We start from the raw sequence: 25,090 nt of genomic DNA, 5'->3' as shown, positions 1-25,090 counted from the left end.
TATGGAGAAAATGCATGCAGTCTGGGACATCCTGAGTTTGAGGTGAGATGGTACATTCAGCAGGCAGTTTGTAACACAGTACTGTAAGTTCAGGAGAAAAGACAGGCTTAAGAGAAAAAGCTGAGGATTATCTGTATAGAGGTGAAATGACATGAAGTGGACTGTAATAGCTCTAGTTTGGTTGAACTTAGATATTTTCCCATCCCCTTGCTTTCATTTTCTTTAAGGAATTTTCCCACTTCACTGTTCCGTTATTCATGATGTTTCCCTCATCCCTCCAAACCAAGCTCCTAATGGCACCTAATCTGTGTGAGACCAATCTTCCAGGAGATGAGCTATAAGGACGGAGAGTGGAAAAATGAAGAAACAAAGCCCAGACATTTGCGCTGCTGAACCACGCCTAAAACTAGTCCCTATCAAACCTCCCATCCACATGAGCCAATACAATTGGGTTTCCTTTTTTTATTTTTGTTTAAGTGGTTTAATTTTGTGTTGAAATCAAAAGAATCCAATATACTGTCAGATAAAAATGAGATTGCTAAAGAGTAAAGAAGAGACGAATAGTTACCACTTGACTGTTGACTATATGCCTGAAGGACCTTGTATGCCTTCTAAGGAGTTTGGACTTTATCCTGTAGAAAATTAAGAGCTACTGAAAGGTTAGTCTAATTTTAAATATGCAGAGTTTAAGGTCCCCTTTGAGGGCTGGTACTATAATCCCTTTTAACACAGGTAGAGACTGAAGTTCTCAGAAGTGCAGTGACACTTCACTTGTATGAAAGGGTCACAAAATGGATACATGTCCAGGCCAGAATTTGAACTTGGGTGATCCAATTTCAGATCTTTGGGAAACACCAATATCTAGGGATGTGGAGGAGGAAGAGGAGTAGGGAAGACAACAAGTAAGGAAAAGACAGAAAAACACCAAGAAACCAAGGGAGGTCAGTTCAGTTGGGGGCCAGGCTACAGTGTCGACAGACCAAATGCTGCTGAGTCAGAAGATGACAAGGACTGAGATAAAAAGAGGGAGCAGGAGTTGAGAGCATTTGAGGTCACTAGCTTAAAATGAAGGAAGAGGATTGTGGGCTAAGGACCGTGAAAATTGTTTTATTTTATTCAGTACACATTTAGCGGGCATATTCTCTGCCAAGCACTACACTAGATCTACAATGGAGAACTGGCCTTCAGGAGTTCACAGCCTAGTTGGGGAGACAGACATGTAAATAAATAAATTGCAATAGGAGGTGTGTACAGGGTATAGGAGAGGTACAGTTAAAGAATGGTCAAGTGTACAGGGAAGGAGGTGGTAAAAACCTTACAGGAACAGATGATACTTGAATTGGAAGGATGGATTGTTCACCAAGTGAACAAGGGGGTTGGCCAAGGAGAGGACAGACATTCTGAATAGAGGGCAAATGTGTGTAAGCCATGGAGGTATGAGACAGCACCCCCATGTATTTCTCTATGGCTACAGCTGAGAGTACTTGCAGCAAAGTAGCAAAATAGTAGAGAATGCCATGACAAAATAAGGTCTGAAGAGCTGGTGTCAGGTGTGGAAGAAAGAAAGGCAAGCGTGGAACCTAGGAACTCTAGTTTGTGATACCCAGTGAATTTTACACAGCCGCCCATGAAGACTTGAGCCCAGTCCTAAAAAGCACATACAAAGAAAAAAAAGAACTGATCACAAATTCATGGAGAGAAATCTATGAGTGACGAAGGGCTGGTCTGGAAGGGAAAGAGGTACAGTTTACAAGGGATAAAAAAGAACATTTCAGGTGAGGGGAAGGCAACTTGCCATTTGGTCTCAAATCAAAATGATGCAATTTGAGACCAAACTGGGGCTTAATGGAAGAATACAGGTGACAATTAAGTGGGAAAAAGCTAATTCAGAAAAACCACATTCAAAACTGATTTATCACATCAATCAATACTATTTTACAACATCTGAATGCCTGTTCTGCACTAGGTGCTAAAGAGGTACAGTGGAGGGTGAAATGCACACAAATGAGGTCTCCTGAAGCCAAGCACTATGGCATGAGCACAAACGAGCTAAAGAGGGAGAAAGAGGCTATGTCTTCCCAGAGGAACTGGCCAATCATTTATTTAGGCAACGATTACTTGAGAGCAGATATTCTAAATTCCTCCCTGGGGATAGCTAGTGTTTATTGAGCTTCTATTATTGCCAGGCACAATTCTAAGCAGTTTATATGTATTAACCTGTTTAATCCTTAGGCAACCCTATGAAGTAGGCATTATTATCAGCATCGCCAGCAATGAGGAAACTGAGGCACAGTGAGGTAAATTAACTTGCCCAAGGCCACACACAAGTAATTGGCACACTTAGGATTTAAACTGTCATTAGAACCCGCTCTTTTAACCAAATTGCTAAGTTGTACTACCTCTCCTAAGTCAGATAAATAATAATAGCAATAATCACAGTAGCAGCTACCATTTATAGTGTTTATGACAGGCCAGACGCTGTAGTATGCCAGACACACACATTATCTTGCCAAAGATCACACAACTCTTAGGTAGAAGAACTATGACACAAATCCTGATAGTTCAGGGTACCTGAACTTGGGGGACAGTGAAGTACAGTAGGAACTGGAATAAGTCTTTACCAAGTACAAATGTGGAGCATAAAAGAGGAGGTAACAGACCCCATCTGAGGAGTGGCATTGGGTTGCAGACAGACTGGGTTGTTGGAAAGCTTCCCAGGGAGGTGACTTGTGAGCTAAATTTTAAAAGATGATTAGGTATTCAACAGACAGAAAGATGGGTGAAAGTTTTCCACAAAGGGAATAGCAGGAAAAAAGGAATGGCTTGAAATAGCCTTATACATTCAGGAAACTGCAAGCAGTTTGTATGGCTTGAGAATACGGTGTGTGGTAAGACAATAATACAGAAGATAAGACAGGAGAAGGTCAAGGCTAGGTCACACAGAGACTTACTTGCCTTTCCAAGAAATTTGAGCTGTCTTTAAACTTTTCCAATGAAGTAAATGTAACGGGGGAAAAAAAAGAGCAAATACCACAGGGAATCTGCTAGCTTAGTCTGAAGGGACTTGCTGTAAGTAGGAAATTCTTTGGAGTCTATTTTCTCTTAATAATGTATGTACACTAACTCTGCAATCTCTGTTTTGAATTACCCTCAAGTAAAACGGACACTCCAGGATTTTTATCCTGTGACTTTCAGTACTTCTGGCACACTGCCCCTACCAATCTGCCAAGTATGTGAGCCCAGTTTGAGAAGCATAGGAAGGGAATTGCCAAAGGAATCACAATCAGGTAAGAGATGTGATCAGATTTGCAGTACAGAAAGATCTATATGGCAGCTATGTGGAAGACAAGTTGGAGCAAGTAAGACTGGAAATAGGGAGTCTGAACAATAATTTTGGAGAGAGAAGCCCAGGGCCTAAACTGCAGGACAGAAGGGATGGATAGTGGGGCTGGGGACTGGATAGTTTAGGATGGCTTCCATATTCCTTGCATAGGTCATGCCCAGGAAAACTAAAGTAATAGCTATGGAGGGAAGGGTAATTGGTTTTGGACATTCAGAACTTGAGGTATCTGTGGATCACATGGGTAGAGAAGCCCAATCAGCAATTTGACATATAGATCTGCAGCTCAGGGAAGAGGTCAGGGTTGAGAATAAAATTTTGAGTTATGCATATAAATAAGCTGTCAGAGAGAGCATGTAGAATAAGAAAAAAAGGGCTAAGAACAAAGTCCTAGAGAATAGCAACATTCAAGGAGCAGGCAGAGGTGTGGAAGCCCAAAAGTTGTACAGAAGGAATGGTCAGAGAGGTAGGAGAACAAAGAGAACACGTCAAGGTGGGGTAGAAAGAGACTTCAGGGAAAGAGTCAGCAGCGTTACATACTGTGGAGAGATCAGACATGAGGATTGCAACGATGACTTCTCTGAATGCAGCCATCATTAGGTCAACAGTGATCTTTGATAGTTTCAGAAGAATGGTGGAGAAAGAAGCCAAGTACAGGTGCTCAAGAGTGAATGGGAAGTGTGGAAGAGATAGCGACTGTAGGCTGTTTAATTTCAAGAGCATGGCTTAAGGATAGGATATGATGGTAGATGGGGATGCAGGGTCAAGCAGAATTTTTAACATGAGAAAGACTAAAAGGACACTAACCAGTTTGTGAAAACAGGAGCAGCCCAGAGAAATCACTTAGTGAAATTCCCCTACCTGTGGGGAAGAGGAGAGATAAGAGAACATGAAGAATCAAAATGACCCACAAACTAAGGAAATTAGGGTGAGGGCAAGGGAAGGCCAGAAGAACGGCAGAAGGAAAGTAGGAAGGGGAGCAGCCCAAGGCCCTTTAGATTTGATTCAGGAGAGGAAAAAGGTGATTATTATACATAAAAAAACTGCATATTTGAGGAGTTCCTCTGGTACAAATATCTCACTAGGAGGAGAGAAGGATCCTTACAGTGGGAAGTGATTTCTGCCATACAATACATGCGATACGTGTACCTCTGAGCTAACTAACTTACCACCTCTTTGATGAGTTTTCACTGGAGAACTATGGGATGCTAGAAAACAATTTCAGCGTAGTGGTTTAGTGGGATGTTAAGTTGTAGACGTCAGAGAGGGAATTTTAGGAACGGTTCTGCAGAGAGGAAAACAACAACAAAAAATGACTGGGGACAAACGGGATTCAGCAACATTGCTAGACTTGAGCTAAAAAGGACCATGGAGATAACCCAAGTGAAAAGGCTGAAGCACAGGGAAGTCAGGTGCTTTAGCCATGATGCACTCGGGGAAGTAGCCATGTCCAAAAGGTAGCTGACATCCTGACAGCATATGAACTCAAGAGGCCAGAATGGGGTGGGGGTGGGGGGGGAGGATTTGCCACAGTGATATGCAGAAACTCAAGAGCAAAAAGAAAAAAGTTAAGGGGAAGAAGAGAGAAAATTTGTCCTGTGGGATGAAACACATTTTGAAATGATAGGGATCCGTGGCCCAATGCTAAACTTAAATAAGATATTCCCTCCAAATGTGGAGCAGATGGAAAAAATGTACACCCCTTAGTAGTTTATCTGGAGAGTAATGAGGAGTTGACCCAGCGTGGGCGTTTGGAAGGATTCAGCCTCCGTCCTGCTTGGTGCTGGGATCAGCTCACACGGCTCCTGTGTGCAAAGGGCACAGAGAATACATTGTCCATAAAGAGGTTTATTCTCTACAAGAAGCTCAGACAAAGGGAGAGGTTGTTTTCAGTTGCCTAGGGGAGGTGGAACGTGGGTGGGAAAAGAGACTAGCATGGCACTGGGGCATTCCTGCAAAGATCAGCTTCTTCCCTTAGGCAGTAGGACAGGAGTCGGGCAATATATCATCTCTAGCTCAGTCTTCAGGTCCTGAGTCCAAAGGAGCACTTGGTTACAACCTATCTATCGTGGCTGTTTCCCAAGTACAGGATTAAGTGAAGTGAGCCATATAGGTAGGGCAGCAACAGACACCAAGAGAATGGGGTGACTGGGGAAATGAGCAAAGGGGAGGCTTCAGCAATGACCAAATCCCAGCCTCAAGGCAGAGCTGGAGAGGGAGAAGTCCTACGCCATGGGTGCTAATGCTTACACTGATTCAGCTCAGTAAGCTTCCACCTTCAGCAGGATGAACTCTGGGCTGTAGTAACATCTTGAAGTTTCCACAGCTGCTGTTTCTTTCTCCATCCCAGACACAAACTTGAGAGACAACAGCTTAATATCTTTCCCCAAGAGCACCCAAAATAGGAGAAATAATAATCCTGAGCAAAACAGGGCAGTCAGAAATTGAGGAATATCAACAGAATGGGGGGAAGAGAGTCACTTTTTGCAAATCCTAAATTTGGGCAAGTAAGCAGGTCACATCATCTTCTTCAAAGGAAATTCCAGATATATTCTCTGGCAGAAAGCCATCCTGGCATTGAATGAATGGACAGAGTACAGATGAATCAGTATTAGGGCTGGGAGTTACATACCCTTCATTGAGGCATTTACTGGATTGTATGAGATACTATGGAGGTTTGTGTATCCCAGAGGATCATTTTTTTGAGTGGGGGAGGTGAGAATGAGAGCCTGTACTCCCAGAATGAAGAATATAGAGGTGTGAGTGCCTCCAGAGTAAGGAGTGTTTGCTTAAGGGCAGAAGATATAGCAGATGCCCTGCATATGTTCCTGTTGGTGCAGGAGGACATTCCCATTCTTGGAGGACAAGGAATCCATTCCAAATAGTATGATGGGAAAGAAGTCAGCATTAGCCTGGAACAACAATGAAACCTGGGGTTGGCATCATTCAATAGGAGGGAATCTTTTCTTGACATAAAGGACAGCAGTCACCAAAAGATGCTCCAGAGATTTTAGAAAAGCACAGCTTGAACCCTATCCAACAGGATAATTAGCTTTGACATTTCAGTGGAAAGTCAAGAGATAAAAAGATAAGGAATACCTGAGTGGGCTGATGGAGCAGTAGGGCAATAGCAAGCAGTGGGAAGTTCTGGTATTGATTCAGAGCTGAGGACAGGAGTCCCTATGCAGCTGCACACAGCAGCCAGTGAGCTTTCTGGATACCATTCCTTGTCTCCGTGGAACAGAAACAGATGTGACGTCTTGGGGCCACTTTTCCAGTCCTTTGCTGCCACAGCCTGGTAGAATTCTGCCTGGCACTGAATGAATATGAGCCAAGTACTTGTGTGTTAGGAGACTAGGTCAGAAAAAAGCAGCGAGAAGGTATGAGCAGGATGAAGTCTTGGGACTTTCAGAGCAAAGCTAATTAAAGCTAAGAAAACTTTTTTATGGAGGACAAATTATAAATGCCTTGGAGCACCCTTAAAATTGTCTCTGATCCCAATCTAGTGCACTCATAAATTGCTGTCAGACAACTTCTGAACCGGTGAACACCAATTTAAATAACTTTATTCAGAGAAATCCTTTGGTCCACTTCTGCTGCCTCAACACCTGCCCTTGCCCATAAAGGAGGTTGCAGTGTAAGATGGATATCCAAGCTCGCTTTGTTCTTCAACTCTAATAAAAGTAGACAAAGGTACTGGCAGCTGTCCCCTCCCACCATCCATTTTGTCTTATTTGAGCCTCAGGTTCACTGGAATAGAGGAAAGCCATCTTGGTTAGAGTCCAGCAATTAGACACTGTTACGAAGACAACTGAACACTGATGAGAGACATTCAGCAATTCCTCTTTCCCTCCAAAATAAGAACTATGAGTCCAGGTGAAGAAGGGGCTTTTTCATGTGCTAAGAATGTGACTCTTTCTCCCACAGTCCTGCCTAGTAGAGACACTTCCTGATGAAGCCCCCATCTTCTGGCCCTTTGACATCTTCCTTCATGTGTACAGGGTAGGGTAAAGGATGTAGGACACTGTGACTATGTCCCAGGTAAGAGGTGAATTGGCTTTTCAGAGGATATACAGTGGAGCAGGCCCAAGCATCACCAGAGCTGCAGGTAGACAAATTGTCCCAGCCCAGAAGCCTCACCATCTGCAGCTTGGAGGGATGGCCAGGATGGAACCTGGGCAGAAAGGTCCTGTAGTGAGCCTCTAAAAGATAAAAAGGCTGCCAGTTTCTGGCAGCACAAAGTAAGTACAGGTTTTCAAAGAGAACTGAGAAGTCCAGGATTTTGTGTTCATCAGCTCACCACTGACTTGGACCAGCATCAGATCAGTGTACGTTTCAGATCAAAGATTGTGGAGTGCAGTGAGGCTATAAAAACTACCATTTATTGATGTCCATTATTTCATATACTGTGCTCAGTGTTTTACATTCATTTTTTCATTTTAATCCTCACAACAACCCTATGAGGTAGGTATTATCACCCCCAGTTTACAGATAAGAAAACAAGCTGAGAAAACTGGGTCATTTGCCCAGGGCCACACAGCGAGTCATTGGTGGAGCTGGGATTTGTCTGTTGCTGAAAGCCCATGTTCTTTTATTGTACTATCTAGGTCAGCCTTGGACAAAGGTAATTTCACTGCCCAGCTCTGGAAAGAGCCCTGAGGGTGGAGGTTGCCAGCCACACTCACCGCTGGTAGGGATGCATTGAAGCTGACTTGATGTTGGTTTTTATTCCACTTGGCATTTTCCCTAAAAGGACCAAGAAAGACATGTGAAGCAAGTAGGATTTTCACAATAAATCAGAAATGTCTCTCAGGTTTCCTTCTACCACCTCTTCCACCATCTTACAACTTCTGTGGCATCTGACCCTGAATAGCATGGATCTTAGGGAACAGAGGTGTGGTTTCTCACCCAGATCCCTCTCTGAAGGTGTCTAGGAGGAAGGGGGTGGTATGGGGAAATAGTGGGAAGAGTCGGGACATACCCAGCACAGGATCCTGCCAATCTACCCCTGAAAGAGATGGAAAAACCTGTGTGACACCCATTTAATGTCACACATAAGAGTACTATATTCTCTCTTAGTTGGAGTCTTTTCCTAGACAGCTTGAAAGAAATACCTCTTTTGGCTGATTCATCTGAACTCCAGGTTGTTCTTATAATTACTAAAAGTGAGAAGAAAAGAAAGCAGGAACCCACAAACAAGAGAAAAGGGACAGAGTAAATGGGATAGAAGACTAGTTGAGACAGATCTGAATAGCAGTTTCTGCTATTCAAAAATTTTCCTCACTCTCTGGTGATTGTTGCAGTCTCCAAATGAGTCTTCTACCCCTAAGACTTGTTTTCTAGGTCATGACCAGGGAGAAAAAAAGGGAAAATGTGCAGGTCTGGGGATGCTGGGGGCCCAGATGAGCCAGCTTATTCCTACTTCCCAGCTCTAGGTTAGCTACATTTCAATCCCTACCACTTTACCTGGTTGACTTGCTTGGGCCATTTGTACCCCACTGAGCATTGGCTGCTGCTGGCTTGAAGTTCCTGCCATCTGTACCGGCTGTAACCCTGAGGCTCCTGCAAGGATTGTCCCAGCTCCTGGCTGCCCAGACTGTCCAGGACCACTGCTGCCTGAAGGTCTCCAATTGGATAGCCCCTTCCCAAAGGCAACAGCTGCCACCAAGGCATTGGTGTCTGCAGGGTTAAAGGTCTGCTTGTTCTGCCGGAGACCTCGAGAAAAAGGCAAGACAATCAAGTGGGGACTTTGTGGTATGCCTCTGGCCCTGGACTTAACCTAGTGGCTGGAAGACCAGAAAGAGTACCAGGGCTTGGAGTTCTGACTTCAGCACCATCTAATCTCCCTGGCAGCCCAGAGGCAAAACCAGAGGACCCCCAAGCCTACCTTAGAATTGTCCCTTATTTTGCCCAATTCCTCCATCTGCTCCAGGGCTAACAGAATGGAAACAAACCCTTTCCTATGCAGCTCATTCTTGTATTCTAACTTCCACCATTCCTACTGTAGTGATCTTACCCGCTCCCCCCCCTCTTTCGCCACCAATCCTTACATACCTCCACTCTCTGATTCTCGCTCCTCTTTGCTGATTTTCTCCAGAAGGTTTGAGCACATTTTGTTCAAGCTCTGGATCTGCTTCTATAACACACACAATTTGTGCAGACACTAGGGCAGGCAGGGAACGATTATGGGGAAGTTTCTACTTTGTGCTCTTATAGGGGCAACTTAAGTTAACCAGTTGCTCATCCCTATTAGAAAGGAATGGTGATGCCTCATGATAGGACTTGGGGGGAGAGGGGGCACCAGAGCAGTGACTCAGTCGAACCTGAGCTGCATCAGCACCAATGCGGGCAGCATCTGTTGTCAGCTGCTTCTCCTGCTCTTCAACCTCAGGGTCAGGTTTGGTTCTCAGATGGTCAGGGACCACCTCATGGCTGAAAACAGGTACTCGTCCTTCAGTCTGCCGCTGTAACACAGAGTTTATGATCCTACTATGTGCATAAGATTCAATTTGGCTTCATATACAGTCCCTTTCACAGGCAAAAGTGCATCTTCAGGGAAAACACAACCTGAGACTTATAATTTACAACACATAACTTCCCAGGACACTGTTCCTTATGTTCCATCCTTCATTTCTATTTTCTCACACCCCTATCTCTACCAGACCTAGGGGCAAATTAAACGATCTCAACATGCCACATATTTTAGTCAAAGACTAAAATAGACAAAGTCACAAAAGAATAGACTTTATTAGAGGTAGGTAATGGAGAATAAAGGTCTTTGCCTCGATGATATAGGCCTCAGGTTATTATAGTACTATCTGGGAGTGGCTCCCCAATCCCTAGGACAAAAAGCAAGACCTTTAAAATGCAGCCCTCACTTTTTATTGCCACCATTTACACTATACTCAGAACTTCTTGAATAACTAATTGACAATTGTGTTCAAGACCCTCATCCAAGAACTTAATTTCCCAAGTTGTACCCTTCTCCTCCTCTTACCATAAGATCTTCATCTCGGTCTGGGGACAACACCAGAGGGATGATGACCTGGTTACGGAACAGCGGTGTCTTCTCATGCTTCAAGACCTTGTTCAGAGTGTTCAACTGTCCAGAGAGCAAGGCAAAGCTGTCCAGGACAGAAGGCCTGGGGATAGTAAGAAGGTGTCAGAAAGTTCCCCTCCTTCTCTCAGGTGGTTCCCAGTAAAGTAGCCTCTAAGGGGTCCTTCAGACCAGGAATATTCAGACTCATCCCCAAAAGACTCAGAGCTCTATGACTGGCCTAGGCAGGAACCAGACTGGCTCACAGAGACCGTAGGGTTAGGAAAGTGGGACAAAGTTTCAATTTCTGAAACAGATGTAGGAAAAAGGCAGTTCATTGTATGAATAGGTGAGGAACAGTGGCAAAACAGGAACCACAGTTTCACTGTTATCACTAAAAACTCAGAAACTGGGTAAAAGCTGCTTTTCCAGCCTTGAACAGGATACACACTTCCAGAACAGATTGGACTTAAACTCAGTCACACCTGTGGGAACAGATTCAGCATGAACAGAGCTGAAGTAGGTAGACTGAGAGAGGAGCTCCTAATCAGAAAAGTCAGAGGATAAGAATCAAAAGCTATCAAGAACCTGGGTTAGGAAACTGGACATCTCTTTACTTCCTTGCCATGGAGGCCCTAAGCCAAACTCCATTTGTTAAACATTGGGAAACCCAGTTCTTTCCAAATCAAAAGATGTTTGCAAACTGATAAATGGTTACATCACCAGAGATGTCCTACCTGCCAGAAGGCCCAGTCCTGAACCTATCCAGCCCTCCCCAGCCTGCCCTGGCAACCCTTACCAGGTGAGCCGGTCATACTCGTTCTCCAACTTATAAATGAAACTCCCCAGTGAGTTCTTCAGATCAGCTGCTTGACTCAGCAGTGCATCTAATGATGCCTCAAGCTGTTTCTCCTCCCTCTGCACCAGTAAGAAAAAGCTCATTACCCAGATATTTATGTGAATGTCAACACACAGAGGAATACAGTGTACAATACCTTGACAGGTAACAGAGGAGAGCCAGGTTGTTTTCTATTTATGGTATTTGGTTTACAGACATCATTAACCCTTAGACCTTTCAAACTGTTCACCTTACCTCAATTCCTCCTACTATCTGATTCCTTTCTTTCATCACCTCCTAATCCATGCCTGGTTTTTCTCTGTATTAAGTACATTTTATTCTCCCTGGAACTCATTATCTTCCGTACACATGAACACCAACTTCCCCTAACCTACAACCTGCTTTGTGAGCTTCATTGTTCTTAACATTGACTGTAACTCTGGGAAACTGGCCTACACTTGATGCATTCTCTGAATACCAGCCCTGCCCACCACTTCCCCCCAACACAGCTCTTTATTTGCAGTCAAACTCCTTCTTGCTGAATTAATTTACCTTTATTTTTGTTTATTTATGTGCCAGCATCCATACGCTTCTTTCATAAGCACAGTCAACCTACAGACATTTACTAGAAGACTGCCTGGTATAAGAATCTAAATGACTAATGAAACCCAAAAAGAGCACAAGCTCCTGAACACCAGATAAGCATTTTAAATGCTTGGGGTCTGCAAAGCATTTTCTTCCCATCTGTGTGGGCTCCCGTTTTACTCTATTTCTTCGCCCTTAACAACCATGAGGTTGTTAACAACCAACAGGCTGGGAAGAACGATGCAAAACCGTCTTGCAAACCCGCTAATGTGCCTGACAGGAACCTCGATCCTGGGTTCCCGCGACGGCCTCAGGTTATAAATACTTTTGCTCCATTTCTTGAGAAGTCTTCCTTGGATTGCATCTCTGCCTCCCCAAACTACAAATTAATCCATTCCCACACCCAAGCAAGTCGGTGCTATCTCCTCCCTCCGGATTTAGCCGCAGTCTCTCTCCCATCAGTCGGGCCTCACCCCCATCTCTCATCTGCACCGCCGACTTCTCTGGTGGTAAGCCTCGTTAGCACATGCTGCGTTCCCTTACCCATCAGCCACAAGCCCTGCCCCCTCCTCTCAGCCCGAACTCCTCACTCTCCTCTGCCAGCCCACTCTCGGTCTCGTTACCCGAAGCTCGCCGGCTGCCAGCAGACCCAACCTGTTTCTCACCTGCATTGCAGTGGCGGCGGCGGCGGCAACGACTTCCTCTTCCGGTTTCCAACTCGGCGAGCCCCTCTGAAGGGCTTCGTCCACCAATCAGAAAACTTGGAACTCGGCGCTCCCAGTAGCTTCCGGATCCTTCTGGGTGTGGAGTAGCCGGGTCAGGGGTCGAGGGTGGAACGGCCTCCCCAGTCGGGGGAGGGCTGTGTGATGGCCTCGGAGCACCCGGAGCCGGAGGTAAGGGCGGGCAGGCGCAGGGCGGGCAGGCGCAGGGCTGGATCCCCGGATCCGAGTGGGAAGGTCCGGCGGGCAGGCGCGGCCGTGGCCTCCTCCGGTCCTGGGGGTGGCCGGGCAGCGTGGCCTTGGCAGGGACCGGTCCAACCCGGAAGGCCTGAAAACCGAACCTCTTCATCGCGGTCTGCGGTTTCTCATGAGTATTGAGGCGAAATTTTTGCTTTTTTTTGTTTTTTAAACTGAAATTTCGCTCACGTCACCCATCTAGTCCTCTTGGGACTCTTTGTTCTAATATTGGTATTAACAAAGCCTGTGGTTTGACTTCTGTTGCGCTTTCAATGGTCAACAGGACGGTAGGCTTACTTTTCCCGTTACTGCATTTCTTTAAACATTGTAATGCCATAAGCAACATAAATTGATTTAATTCTAGCACTCCTGCTTTTTGGAAAGATAGTTCTGGTTTGCGTGAAAGAGCATTTGACTCGGAACAAGACCGTGTTTGAATATTAGCCCTGCCATTTAGTTCCCTGTACAACATTGGGCGAGTCTTAACTTCTCAGATGCTGTTTCTTTCTTTATGAAGTACTTAACTTATGTAGCGTTGTGAGGATCACATGTATTGCACCAGAAAATGCCTATGAGATACCATTAGGTGCTAAGGAGCATGCAAGGAACTTATATACATTGTCATTCAAACTTGTGCACGTAATGTGGAAATATCCATTCTCATTTACAGTAAAGGAAACCGAGAAGTAAGAGAGGTTAAGTGCTTTGCTCAAGTACGATTCAGCTGGGGAGTAGAAGATTTTGGAGTTAGAATACGGAGCATATATTCTCAAATATGGAAAGAGCAACAATACCAGGAAAGGTGCCCAGTTTTACAAGAGATCATAAGGGTGTGGGATGTGTATAAGGATATAAATGTGGTCATTATTTTATTGAATACTTACTATATGCCAGGCACTATTCTATATAGTACTCTACAAAGCAATTAATTCTCCCAACCTGTATGAAGTAGGCACGGTTATCCTCATTTTTTTTATTTGAGGAAACTGAGGCACAGAGATAATAAGAGTAAGAAAGTCACATTGCAAGTAGTGAGCCAGGATCAAAACCAGGTGACCTGAGTCTAGATCTTGTGATCTTAACCATAATGTTTATAGCATGATTAATAAAGTAATCATCAGATGGCAAATCTCTGGCACATTGGGAGACAGAGTAATAAGACTGACTATAGGAAACTGTGCCCTTTTTTTAAAAAAGAATCAGACATGTTCACAGGGATAGTGAAATAGCCCACACATCAGAAATAATCAATATTTGTTAAAAAAAATAACAAACCATGAAACAATTTGGAGTGCATTTAGTTATGGATTAAAATGAGAGGAAATTGAGAGATATTCTGGGGAGATACAACATATCTTTTTAGGCAGGTAGTCTAAAGCTGCACTGTCCAACAGAAATATAATGCAAGCCACATACATAATTTTAAATTTTCTAGATGCTACATAAAAAAATAAAAAGAAACACATGAAAATAATTTTAATAATGTGTTTCATTTAACTCAGTATTTCCAAAATGTTACCATCTAAGCATGTAATCAATATAAAAAGTTTTGAGATATTTGACATTCTTCTTTTGTACGAAGTCTTCAAAAGCCAATTTGTATTTTAGACTTATAGCACATCTCAGTTTGGACTAGCCACATTTCCATTGCTCAGTAGTTCCATATGGCTAGTGGCTACCATATTGAACAGTGCAGGTCTAAAGTAATTTGGAATCAAGACACATACTCCTGGGAGTTTCCATTCTGCCAAAAGTTAAGTATTTGTTAAATTCTTGGTTTGCATTTCTGGAAATCTTATCTCAGAAGATAAAGGAAATGAAGAGAACTACACCTGGGCATAAGAAATTGAGTGACTTTTAGAAGTTGTTACAGTCCCCAGAGAGGATGATTGGGCATCCTCAGAGAGAGGCCCTAGATTTAGAAAATCATTCATTCATCAAATACTTACAATATTTTGTGAGTGCTGCTATAGTCTCAGAATTGTGCTAAGTATCAAGGCAGATACAGCAGTGAAAAACAGAAAATGCTGCCTATCTTTATAGAGTAAACAAACATTGAATTATGATAGTGAGTACTGCAAAGGAAAAATACAGAGTGAATGAGAATGTTTAATAGGGGCTCTTAGCCTGTAAGTAGGGGGTAGGGTTCAGGAAATCCCTCTCAGATGAATGACATTAAAACTGAGGCCTGAAGGATGTGTAGAAGTTGGCTGTGAGAAGGGCTGGAGAACATTACCGGCAAAGGAAATGCTGACGGAGCTTGGAGCCTTCAGGGAAGTGAGAGGAAATAGCTGTTAGCTTGGATACAATGTGACAGTGAGAATAGCTAACACTTACTGAGTGCTTACTATGTATTGTTTAATTCTCAACAAAACCCTCAAGAGATAGGCATCTATTTCACAGATGAGGACATCGAGGCATGAAGAGTTTAAGTAACCCTACCAAGTCTGTGTAGCAGCAGAGCCAGCATTTGATCCTAGATGCTCTAGCACTAGAGTGCATGCTCTTAACCTGGGGGTGGGAGTGAGGTAGGGGGTAGACTTGTGGGAAATGAGGCTGAGGCTGGAGAAGATTCAGGTTGAAGCCATGCTGGAGATTCAGGACTTTGGCTTAAATATAATGGTAAGGAGGCTTCAGACAGTTCAAGAGAAAAATATCTACGTTATTTCAGTTAGAATCTGTTAACAGAGGGTAGCACAAAGATTGGAAAAAGTTAAAAAAAAATTGACTTTAATCACAAAAGGACAAATGGAAAAAACAGCAAATTAACAAGACGGGCGATGTTTCATTCATCCTGGTGCACATGGCACGCAGCACAGTGCCTGATGGAATTGTATTCATCTTGGTATAAATGGTATGTAGGCCTTTAAAAATGCCCCGGAGAATGATAGGCTTCCTTTATCATTGTTCTTACTCCCCTTTAATTGCAACAACATCCCTGTGATATAGATAGTCTGATCCACATTTACCAATGAAGAAACTGAGGCCTGGAAACATTAAATAACTTCTCCAAAATCACCTACGAAGCAAGTAATAAAATCAGATTTGAATCCTAGTCTCTGACCCCAAAACCCTGCTTTGTCTTCTTTGCCAGACTGCTGTAAGAGAGATACATTTCAGGCTCAATGCGTATTAAACATTGGGATATTGAAGCTCCATTTGAGTATAGATGGTGTGAGAACACAACTAATTTAGGGATTCTCAAATATTAATGTGAAAGAATCTCTTGAGGAACTTGCTAAAATGCAGATTACTGGGCCCCGTCAACTCTAATTTAGTTGGTCTGGGATGGTGCCCAGGAACCTGCATGTTAATAAGCACCCTAGGTGATTCTGATGCAGCTGATTCTTGGATCACATTTTGAGAAACACCTTTCTAGCTGCTTTAAAGTTCTTACGTTTTAAGATTCTGATAAATTACATCTTAAATATGAAGTGAACTTAGAGATGATGTTTTAAAAATGTAGTTGTTGAACTTTGAAGGATCATGTAGAAGGGAGACTGTTGCTAGAAAGCTTGAGTTAGACAAAATGTTCCTAGTTTCAAGAGGGTAGATTGTATAAGAACTGATTAATGAACCAGACTTCGGTTTGGCCTTGGATGATCAGTTCATCATTCAAAATAACTTTTGAGACAAAGTGGAGAAACCAAAGTTGTATGGTAATACAATGAAGTGGCCTACTAACTAAAAATTTACAACAAGGAAGTTTTCTAATAGCTTTTCTAATAGTGCTCACCTTTCCCCTCCATCTGGTTTACTCCCTTTCCATCATTTAGCAACCCTGCTCAACCTTTAGTGTCACTTTCTCCTAAGACCCTACCCTGGGTCAGGTTACTCTGTTACATGCTATCATAGAACTTTGTTCTTTTCCTTTGGAGAACTATTCAGTTTGTAATAATACAGTAATTAGAATGATTGTTGGATTAATGTTTTGTCCTCCATTAGAGGGTAAGTTATGAGAGCAGAAGGCCTATTTTTGCTTTCTATTGTATGCTTGGGACCTAACTCTATCTAGCATGTAGCAGGCCCTCTGTAGATTTGCTAACTGACTGAATGAATGCATGCTTCCTTACCTTTTCTCTCTTGAACTGGGATGTGGACCTGATGGCATCCTGATCGAATAAACAGGGAAATGCACCAGGAGAGAGAAGATAGAACAACACTCTTAAGCTTCACAATAGAATAATGGACTGAATTTACCTAATTTAATAGGACTAACTGGATAATTGTATGTATCCAAAAAGGTCAGCTGTATGAGTACAGAGTGGGGAATATGCCTTAGCCGCAGCACAGGTGAGAAGGTCATGGAGGTTTCCCAAGTCAGCAGTATGGTAGAATTTACAAAAGAGTAAATAGAACTTCAGGGACTCTGACTCTGTGACCTGACCCAAAGTGTTGTGTTCCATTCTGGTCCCCTCATTGTAAGCTGAAAAGTAGACAAGGCAGAGTTTATTCAAGGCACGTGATCTAAGATGCAAGATGGTGAGGAAACTTGAAACAGTGCCGTTTGAAACTTGATTAAAAACCTAGAGATGTTTATTTTGGAGAAAACTTAAGTGTTAGGGCTATCTTCAGATGTTTTATAGGCTCTCCTTTGGCAGAGGGTCAGACTTTCCTTGTGTGGCTTTAGAAAGTCAAACTAAAAAATGATTAGATTTTCCAAGAGAACAGTTTTCAAGAATGGGTCAAAATATTATCAAGAAGACAGCTTGACTCAGTGTGAGGAAGTTTCTGACTATGCAAGCTAAATGGGGATGAGCACAAAAAGCTGAAGTGAATGGCCATGCAGGATTTCTTTCAATGAAACAAGGTAAACTTAACAAGACCTTGTTATTACTAATATGTGCATCATAGGCATATCTCATTTTATTGCACTTCACTTTATTGTGCGTTGCAGATGTTGTGCTTTTTACAAATTGAAGGTTTGTGGCTACCCCGTGTTGAGCAAATCCGTTGGCACCATTTTCCCAACAGTACATGCTCATTTCGTGTCTCTTTGTGTCACATTTTAATTAAGGTATGTACATTGTTTTTTTAAGACATAATGCTATCACACAGTTAGTAGATTATAGTGTAGTGTAAACATAAGTTTTATATGCACTAGGAAACCAAAAAATTCATGTGACTTGCTTTATTGCCACATTTGCTTTATCGTAGTGATCTTTAACTAAAACTGCAGTATCTCCAAGGTATGCTTGAATACAGCCCTTTTTTTTTTTTCTCTCTTTGTCTTAAATTTTTTTTTAAATTCAGTTTTATTGAGATATATTCATGTATCATACAGTCATCCTTGGTGTACAATCAACTGTTCACAGTGCCATTATATAGTTGCACATTCATCACCCCAATCTATTTTTTGAACATTTTTCTTATACCAGAAAAAGCAAAAATAAGAATAAAAAATAAAAGTAAAAAAGAACACCCAAATCATCCCCCCAACATCCTCTTTTTTTTTAGTTTTTGTCTCCATTTTTCTACTCATCTATCCGTAAATTGGACAAAGGGAGTGTGATCCACAAGGCTTTCACAATCGCATTGTCACCCCTTGTAAGCTACATTGTTATACAACTGTCTTCAAGAGTCAAGGCTACTGGGTTGCAGTTTGACAGTTTCAGGTTTATACTTCTAGCTATTCCAATACATTAAAACCTAAAACGGGTTACCTATACAGTGTATAAGAATGCCCACCAGAGTGACTTCTCGACTCCATTTGGAATCTCTCAGCCATTGAAACTTCATTTTGTTTCATTTCATTCCCCTTTTGGTCAAGATGTTCTCAATCCCACGATGTTGGGTCCAGATTCATCCTTAGGAGTCACATCCTGCATTGCCAGGGAGATGTACACCCCTGGGAATCAGATCCCATGTAGGAGAGAGGGCAGTGAGTTCATCTGCCAAGTTGGCTTAGCTAGAGAGAGAGGGTCTCATCTAAACAACAAAGAGGTATTCAGAGGGAGACTCTTAGGCACAATTATAAACAGGTTTAGCCTCTCCTTTACAGTAATGAGCTTCATAAGGGCAAGCCCCAAGATAGAGGGCTCAGCAAACCGAACCGCCAGTCCTCAATGTTTGTAAGAACATCAGCAACAATCCAGGTGAGGAAGTCCAACATTTCTGCATTTCCCCCAGCTCCTCAGGGGGATCCTGCATATATATTTTTATTCTCTGCCCAAATTACTTTGGGATGTGTCACTGGAATACAGCACTTTAAACTTTTCGAAGTAATTTCACACATCATCTGGATAGATGGGACTATTTTATAGAGGACGAACCTGAAGGTCCAGCCTAGAGTCTTTAAGTTATCAAATCACATTTTCTTTTTATAACACCATTCTTCCTTCTAAAACAAATCCAATAGAACCTAAAACAAATACGATATAACCCCAATCTCCACTCCCCAGAACTCCAGGAACAGTAAAAAGAATGAAACACTGGAAAAGAACACACTAGTGAAAACCCCCGAAAAGCAACTTTTATGGACGCAAAGGAAAAATCCAAACAATAGAATAGGCTAGTTTTTCCATACAGTGGTTGAAGAAGGATAGGAACTCCTGAACAGCAAAAAGATGTTGATAAAAGTAAAAAATTAGAAACCATGGGGAAGAAATTTAAAACATGACTGGAAACAGAGAAGGGAATAATGATAGATTGTGAGAACAATCTCTCATACATTCATCCAGCAAATACTGTTTGAACACCTAGTATGTTTCAGCGCTGTGCTGTGTGCTAGGGATATAGCAAAGAACAATATATAGACACAGCCCTGCCTTCTTAGAGTTTCTAGACTTGTAAGAGAAACAAACATTTAAAAGTATACAAATTCTTAATTATAAACCCTGATAAGTGCTATGAAGAAAATGTATAGACTGCATTATGAATTCCTAACAAATATCTTAGTGCAGGGAATCATGGAAAGTTCATTTATTAAACCCAGTCTTAGAAGGTGGGTTTACCAACAGTGCTGGCAGGTGAACATGTGCTTCTCCCCCCTTTTAACCCTGGCCTAATATGGGCCAAGACTCCTTTCCCTTGTTTTCCTTGCATAGCTGAAATAGGCCGGCATTTGCAAAAAAAGGCTTTACTAAATGTCAAAGAAGAACAAAAGGAAAATAGTGTCAAGACTAGTGCTAGGATTATCTCAGCTTGAGAAAAGTTCTACTCATTATGAATAGTTTTAAATATTGAGTTTGCTTTGGGTAGACTGTAGAGTGAATTCATTTATTGAGCAGATTTTTATTGAGCATCCTTATGTGCCTGATACTGCACTAGGCTCTAGGGATAGAGTGATGAACAGAGCCAGTTTCTCCTTCCTATTCTGATATTATTCTGACCCCCAATCCATCCTTTTTTTAAACAAGAACCTTACCAGGGATCCAGAGTAATCAACTCATGCGCAAGAGGAGTCACTAGTACTAGACCCACGCCAGCTAAGTCAATCCTGTAGATGAGGTTGACTGATTTATGCGAGTGTCCCACCCTGAGACCAAGGATCAGAGAAAAAGAGGGGGAGTTATTGCTGTTGTTTCCTTCTTTGCCAATAAATAGACCCTTTTTCTTTATTTTAGGGTATGGCAATAAGAGTATTTTGAATGGGACCTCTTCGAAGGGGGTGATTGAAAATGATGGTAAATGACTGTATCTAAATTTTCTGGCTAACTTAAAAAATGTACGGGTTTCTGATGCTACAGTGGTCATTCTTTTTTCTCTCTCTCTCTCTTTATTAGAGAAGTTGTGTGTTTATGGAATAATCATGCATAAAATCCAGGATTTCCATATACCACCCAGCACCACCAACTTGCATTGGTTTGAAACATTTGTTGCAGTTAATGATAGCATATTCTTATAACTGTACCATTAATTAAAGTCTATGGTTTAACTCAAGTTTCACTGTTTGTATAGGGTAGTTCCATGGACTTTTTAAAATTTTTATTCTGTTACCATATATACAATCTGACATTTCCCCTTTTGATCATATTTAGATACATATTTCAGAGCTGTTAATTGCATTCACAATGTTGTGCTACCATTGCCACCATCCATTACTAAAACATTTCCATTATTCCAAATAGAAACTCTGTACATTTAAGCTTCAACTTCCCATTCCCTATTCTCACCCTGTTCCCTGGTAACCTATATTCTGGATTCTGACTATGAGTTTTCTTATTCTAATTGTTTCAAATCAGTGAGATCATACAATTACATTGGTGATTCTTGACATCTTTCTGTTATTTTCTTCCCATGTTCCCACTTCCGAGTAATCACCAGGTCTGGTCCATCCTATCTCCTCAAGATCCCTTGAAATGCAACTGCATCACTAAGCTCACTGCTTAGTTCAGCTGACATTTTCTTTCTTAACAAGGCTTTCTTTATCAAAGGCAGTGGTAGTTTTACATTCTTCCACAATCCCTTGTGTCATTGTGGACCAGTTTCAAAACAGTTCACAGAATGGCTGCTTTGAGTAGTTCTGGTCCAGGCCACTTTCATCTCCCTTGGTCTTTAAGGGATCTTTTTGAATCACATAGTAGCTAGTAGGACCTTTTTTTTTTTTTTTAGTTCATTTTTATTGAGATATATTCACACACCATGCAGTCGTACAAAGCAAAGCGTACATTCGGTTGTTCACAGCATCAGCATACAGTTGTGCATTCATCACCAAAATTAATTTTTGACATTTTCATTACCAGACACACAAAAACAACAAGAATAAAAACCAAAGTGAAAAAGAACAACCAAAGTAAAAAAGAACACTGGGTGCCTTCCTCCCCCCCCCCCCCATTTTTCTACTCCTTCATCCATAAACTGGACAAAGGGGGAGCGTGGTCCATATGGCTTTCCCAATCACATTGTCACCCCTCATAATGTACATTTTTATACAATCGTCTACAAGATTCATGGGTTCTGGGTTGTAGTTTTATAGTTTCAGGTATTTACTGCTAGCTATTCCAATTCATTAGAACCTAAAAAGGTTGTCTATATTGTACATAAGAGTACCCAGCAGAATGACCTCTTGGCTCCTTTTGGAATCTCTCTGCCACTGAAGCTTATTTCATTTCCTTTCACATCCCCCTTTTGGTCAAGAAGATGTTCTCCATCCCACAGTGTCGGGTCTAGATTCCTCCCTGGGAGTCATATTCCATGTTGCCATGGAGATTCACTCCCCTGGGTGTCAGATCCCATGCAGGGGGGAAGGCAGTGATTTCACCTACCAAGTTGGCTTAGCTAGAGAGAGAGGGCCACATCTGAGCAATAAAGAGGCATTCGGGTAGAGGCTCTTAGGCACAGTTATAGGGAGGCCTAGACTCTCCTTTGCAGCAACAGTCTTGCCAAGGGCAAGTCCCATGGTAGAGGGCTCAGCCCATCAAACCACCAGTCCTCAATGTCTGTGAGCACATCAGCAACCATGGAGGGTGGGGAAGCCGAACACCCCTGCATTCTTCACCAGCTCCTCAAAGGGGATCTGCATATTTTTTTCATTTTTTTAAATTAATTTTTTAATTAACTATATAAAAAACTATATATATATATAGTTTATGGATGGATGAGTAGAAAAATAGGGGAAGGAAGCAAACAGACAAAGGTACCCAGTGTTCTTTTTTACTTCAATTGCTCTTTTTCACTTTAATTATTATTCTTGTTATTTTTGTGTTTGTGCTAATGAAGGTGTCAGGGATTGATTTAGGTGATGAGTGTACAACTATGTAATGGTACTGTGAACAATCGAATGTATGATTTGTTTTGTATGACTGCGTGGTATGTGAATATATCTCAATAAAATGAAGATTAAAAAAAAAAAAAAGATACACAGTGAAAAAACATTTCAAACAAACCATAACAAGGGAGTAAGAAAAAGACAACTAACCTAAAATAACTACTTTACTTCCAACATGTTCCTACTCTACCCCAAGAAAATAACCTAATATAGCAACATTTCTGTGAACTTGTTCCTACCATTCGCATTAGAAATTAACAAACCATAGTTATTCCTGGGCATTCCCAGAACGTTAAATTTACCCATGATAGCTTATCTGTTCTTATTGGGTTATTTTTTCCCCTTCATTAATTGCTTTGTATCATTAGTTCCCCTACATTCTACATTATAAACCATTTATTTTAGGAGTGTGTTGTTTAACCTCCAGGTGTTTGTGAATTTTCTAAGTCTCTGATGGTTATTGACTTGTAATTGTATTCCATTGTGGTCAGAGAATGTGCTTGGAATAATTTCAATTTTTTTTAAAAATTTATTGAGGCTTATTTTATGTCCCAGCATGTGGTCTATTCCGGAGAAAGTTCTGTGATCACTAGAGAAGAATGTGTATCCTGGTGATTTGGGATGTAATGTTCTATATAGGTCTGTTAGATCAAATTCATTTATCATGTTTAGGTTTTCAGTTTCCTTATTGGTCTTCTGTCTGGTTAATCTATAGGAGAGAGTGATGTGTTGAAGTCTCCCACAATTATTGTGGAAACATCCATTGCTTCCTTTAGTTGTGCCAGTGTTTGTCTCATGTATTTTGTGGCACCATGATCGAGCGCATAAACATTTATGATTGTTGTTTCTTTCTGTTGAATTGCCCCTTTGATTAGTATGTAGTGGCCTTGTTTGTCTCTCATAACATCCTTGCATTTAAAGTCTTATTTTATCTGAGATAACATTGCTACTCCTGCTTTCTTTTGGCTGTAGCTTGCATGAAATATTTTTTCCATCCTTTCACTTTCAATTTCTTTGTGTCCCTGTGTCTAAGATGAGTCTCTTGTATGCAACATATTGATGGTTCATATTTTTTGATCCATTCTGCCAATCTGTATCTTTTAATTGGGGAGTTTAATCCATTTACATTCAGCATTATTACTGTGAAGGCGTTTCTTGAATCAGTCATCCTATCCTTTGGTTTATGTTTGTCAGATATATTTTTTCCCTCTCTGTTTTATTGTCCTTTAATGAACCAATATTGAATCTCTTTAGTATTGAACCTTTCTCTATATCTCTCTCCTTTCTTTGTTTCTCTGTCTGTAGGGCTCCCTTTAGTATCTGAAGTAGGGCAGGTCTTTTATTAGCAAAATCTCTCAGCATTTGTTTGGGAAAAATTTAAGCTCTCCCTCAAATTTGAAGGAGAGCTTTGCTGGATAAAGTATTCTTGGTTGGAAATAAGCCAGACACGAAAGGAAAGATATTGTATGTTACCACTAATGTGAACTCCATGAAAAATGTAAAATAAGTGTCTTATAATGTAGAATATAGGGGACCTAGAGATAAACAGAAGCTAGTGAAGGGGGAATGATAATCTAATATGTACAGAAATGATAATGAGGGTGAATTTAATGGTATGGGATTATATTAATGCTATGGGTCAGGTGTGACTATGGTTTGTTAATGGGATTATAAGTATCAGTGATGCACTGAAGGCGAACATGTTTGTAAATGGTTATTAAAAGGCATGTAACTCATAGAGTAGCACCACAAAACTAAGGAAGTGTTAGCATGATATACTTATAAGGCATGACACTGGTGCAGAGGGTTAACAACAGAGTGGTCAAGTAGACATTTTCAGTCCCTCACTGCCAGGGCCATTCTCATTCCTGGGAGTCATGTCCCACATCGCCAAGGAGTTTCATTCCCCTGGGAGTCCTGTCCCTTGTTGGGGGGGAGGGAGGTTGGTGAATTTATTTGCCCAGTTGGGCTTAGAGAGAGAAAAGCCACATCTGAGCAATAGAAGAAGTTCCCTGGAGGTACCTCTTAGGCATAATTATAGGAGGGCTCACCCTCCCATTTACAACCCTAAGTTTCACAAGAGCACACCTCTAGTCGAGGGCTTGATTTATTAAATAGTGGTTCTTAATTTCACTTGATATGTATTCTATACCAAGATTAATGGTAAGTTTCTTACATTATCTTCACTTAGTTGTACAATCATCATCATTTTCAACTTTAAACAATTGTCATAACATAATACATCCCAGAGCTCTTGTCAGCTGCTAATTATTCATTCCTAGTATTAGTGTAGTGTTGGTAAGATATTCCTATTAAATATAGTCTTTAATATGTAATGGGTAGTTTTTCCATTTACTACTCTGTTGTTTTTCTTGCTATTTCTTCTTTGACCCACTGCTTGTTTAGGAGTGTGTTGTTTAACTCCAGGTATTTGTGAATGTTCTAGATCTTTGATGGCTACTGACTTCTAGTTGCATTCCATTGTGGTCAGAGAATGTGCTTTGAATAATTTCAGTCATTTAAAATTTATTGAGGCTTGTTTTATGCCCCAGCATATGACCTATCCTCAAGAAAGTTCCATGAGCACTAGAGAAGAATGTAATATCCTGGTAATTTGGGATGTAAT

General features: G+C 41.5%; 2 protein-coding genes across 11 annotated transcripts in view; one reads left to right on the top strand and one right to left on the bottom strand.

The window, feature by feature from the left end:
• Positions 1-6,701: 6,701 nt before the first annotated feature.
• On the bottom strand, positions 6,702-12,568 carry MED8 (mediator complex subunit 8). Of its 5 annotated transcripts, none has more exons than XM_037827482.1 (8): positions 12,465-12,568; positions 11,176-11,294; positions 10,338-10,482; positions 9,664-9,804; positions 9,395-9,476; positions 8,807-9,055; positions 8,026-8,086; positions 7,111-7,568 (listed from the first exon to the last, which is right to left on the bottom strand). In XM_037827482.1, exons 1-8 carry the CDS (start codon positions 12,468-12,470, stop codon positions 7,274-7,276), a joined length of 1,098 nt encoding a protein of 365 aa, XP_037683410.1. In that variant the 5' UTR covers positions 12,471-12,568; the 3' UTR covers positions 7,111-7,273. The 5 variants fall into 5 exon arrangements, with proteins under 5 accessions (XP_037683412.1, XP_037683410.1, XP_037683411.1 ...); XM_037827483.1 differs by lacking the exon at positions 12,465-12,568 and adding an exon at positions 12,273-12,293; XM_037827484.1 differs by lacking the exons at positions 7,111-7,568; positions 12,465-12,568 and adding an exon at positions 6,702-7,090 and having other exon boundaries at positions 11,176-11,638.
• Positions 12,555-25,090, top strand: part of SZT2 (SZT2 subunit of KICSTOR complex) — a 92,320-nt gene continuing 79,784 nt past the window's right edge. For 5 of the 6 annotated variants that reach the window (XR_005215398.1, XM_037827476.1, XM_037827475.1 and 2 more), the window contains exon 1: positions 12,555-12,692. Coding sequence is in view for 5 of the 6 variants with exons in the window: in XM_037827476.1 (XP_037683404.1) it covers positions 12,666-12,692 (27 nt within the window). In the remaining variant the exon portion in view is untranslated. Of the gene's footprint in view, positions 12,693-20,342; positions 20,381-25,090 lie in introns of those variants that run through there. The other variant, XM_037827477.1, reaches the window with a different exon arrangement.

The sequence above is a fragment of the Choloepus didactylus genome, chromosome 2 (genome assembly GCF_015220235.1).
Source record: "Choloepus didactylus isolate mChoDid1 chromosome 2, mChoDid1.pri, whole genome shotgun sequence".
NCBI classification, from domain to species: domain Eukaryota; kingdom Metazoa; phylum Chordata; class Mammalia; order Pilosa; family Megalonychidae; genus Choloepus; species Choloepus didactylus.
This window is presented reverse-complemented; position numbering and strand designations above follow the sequence as displayed.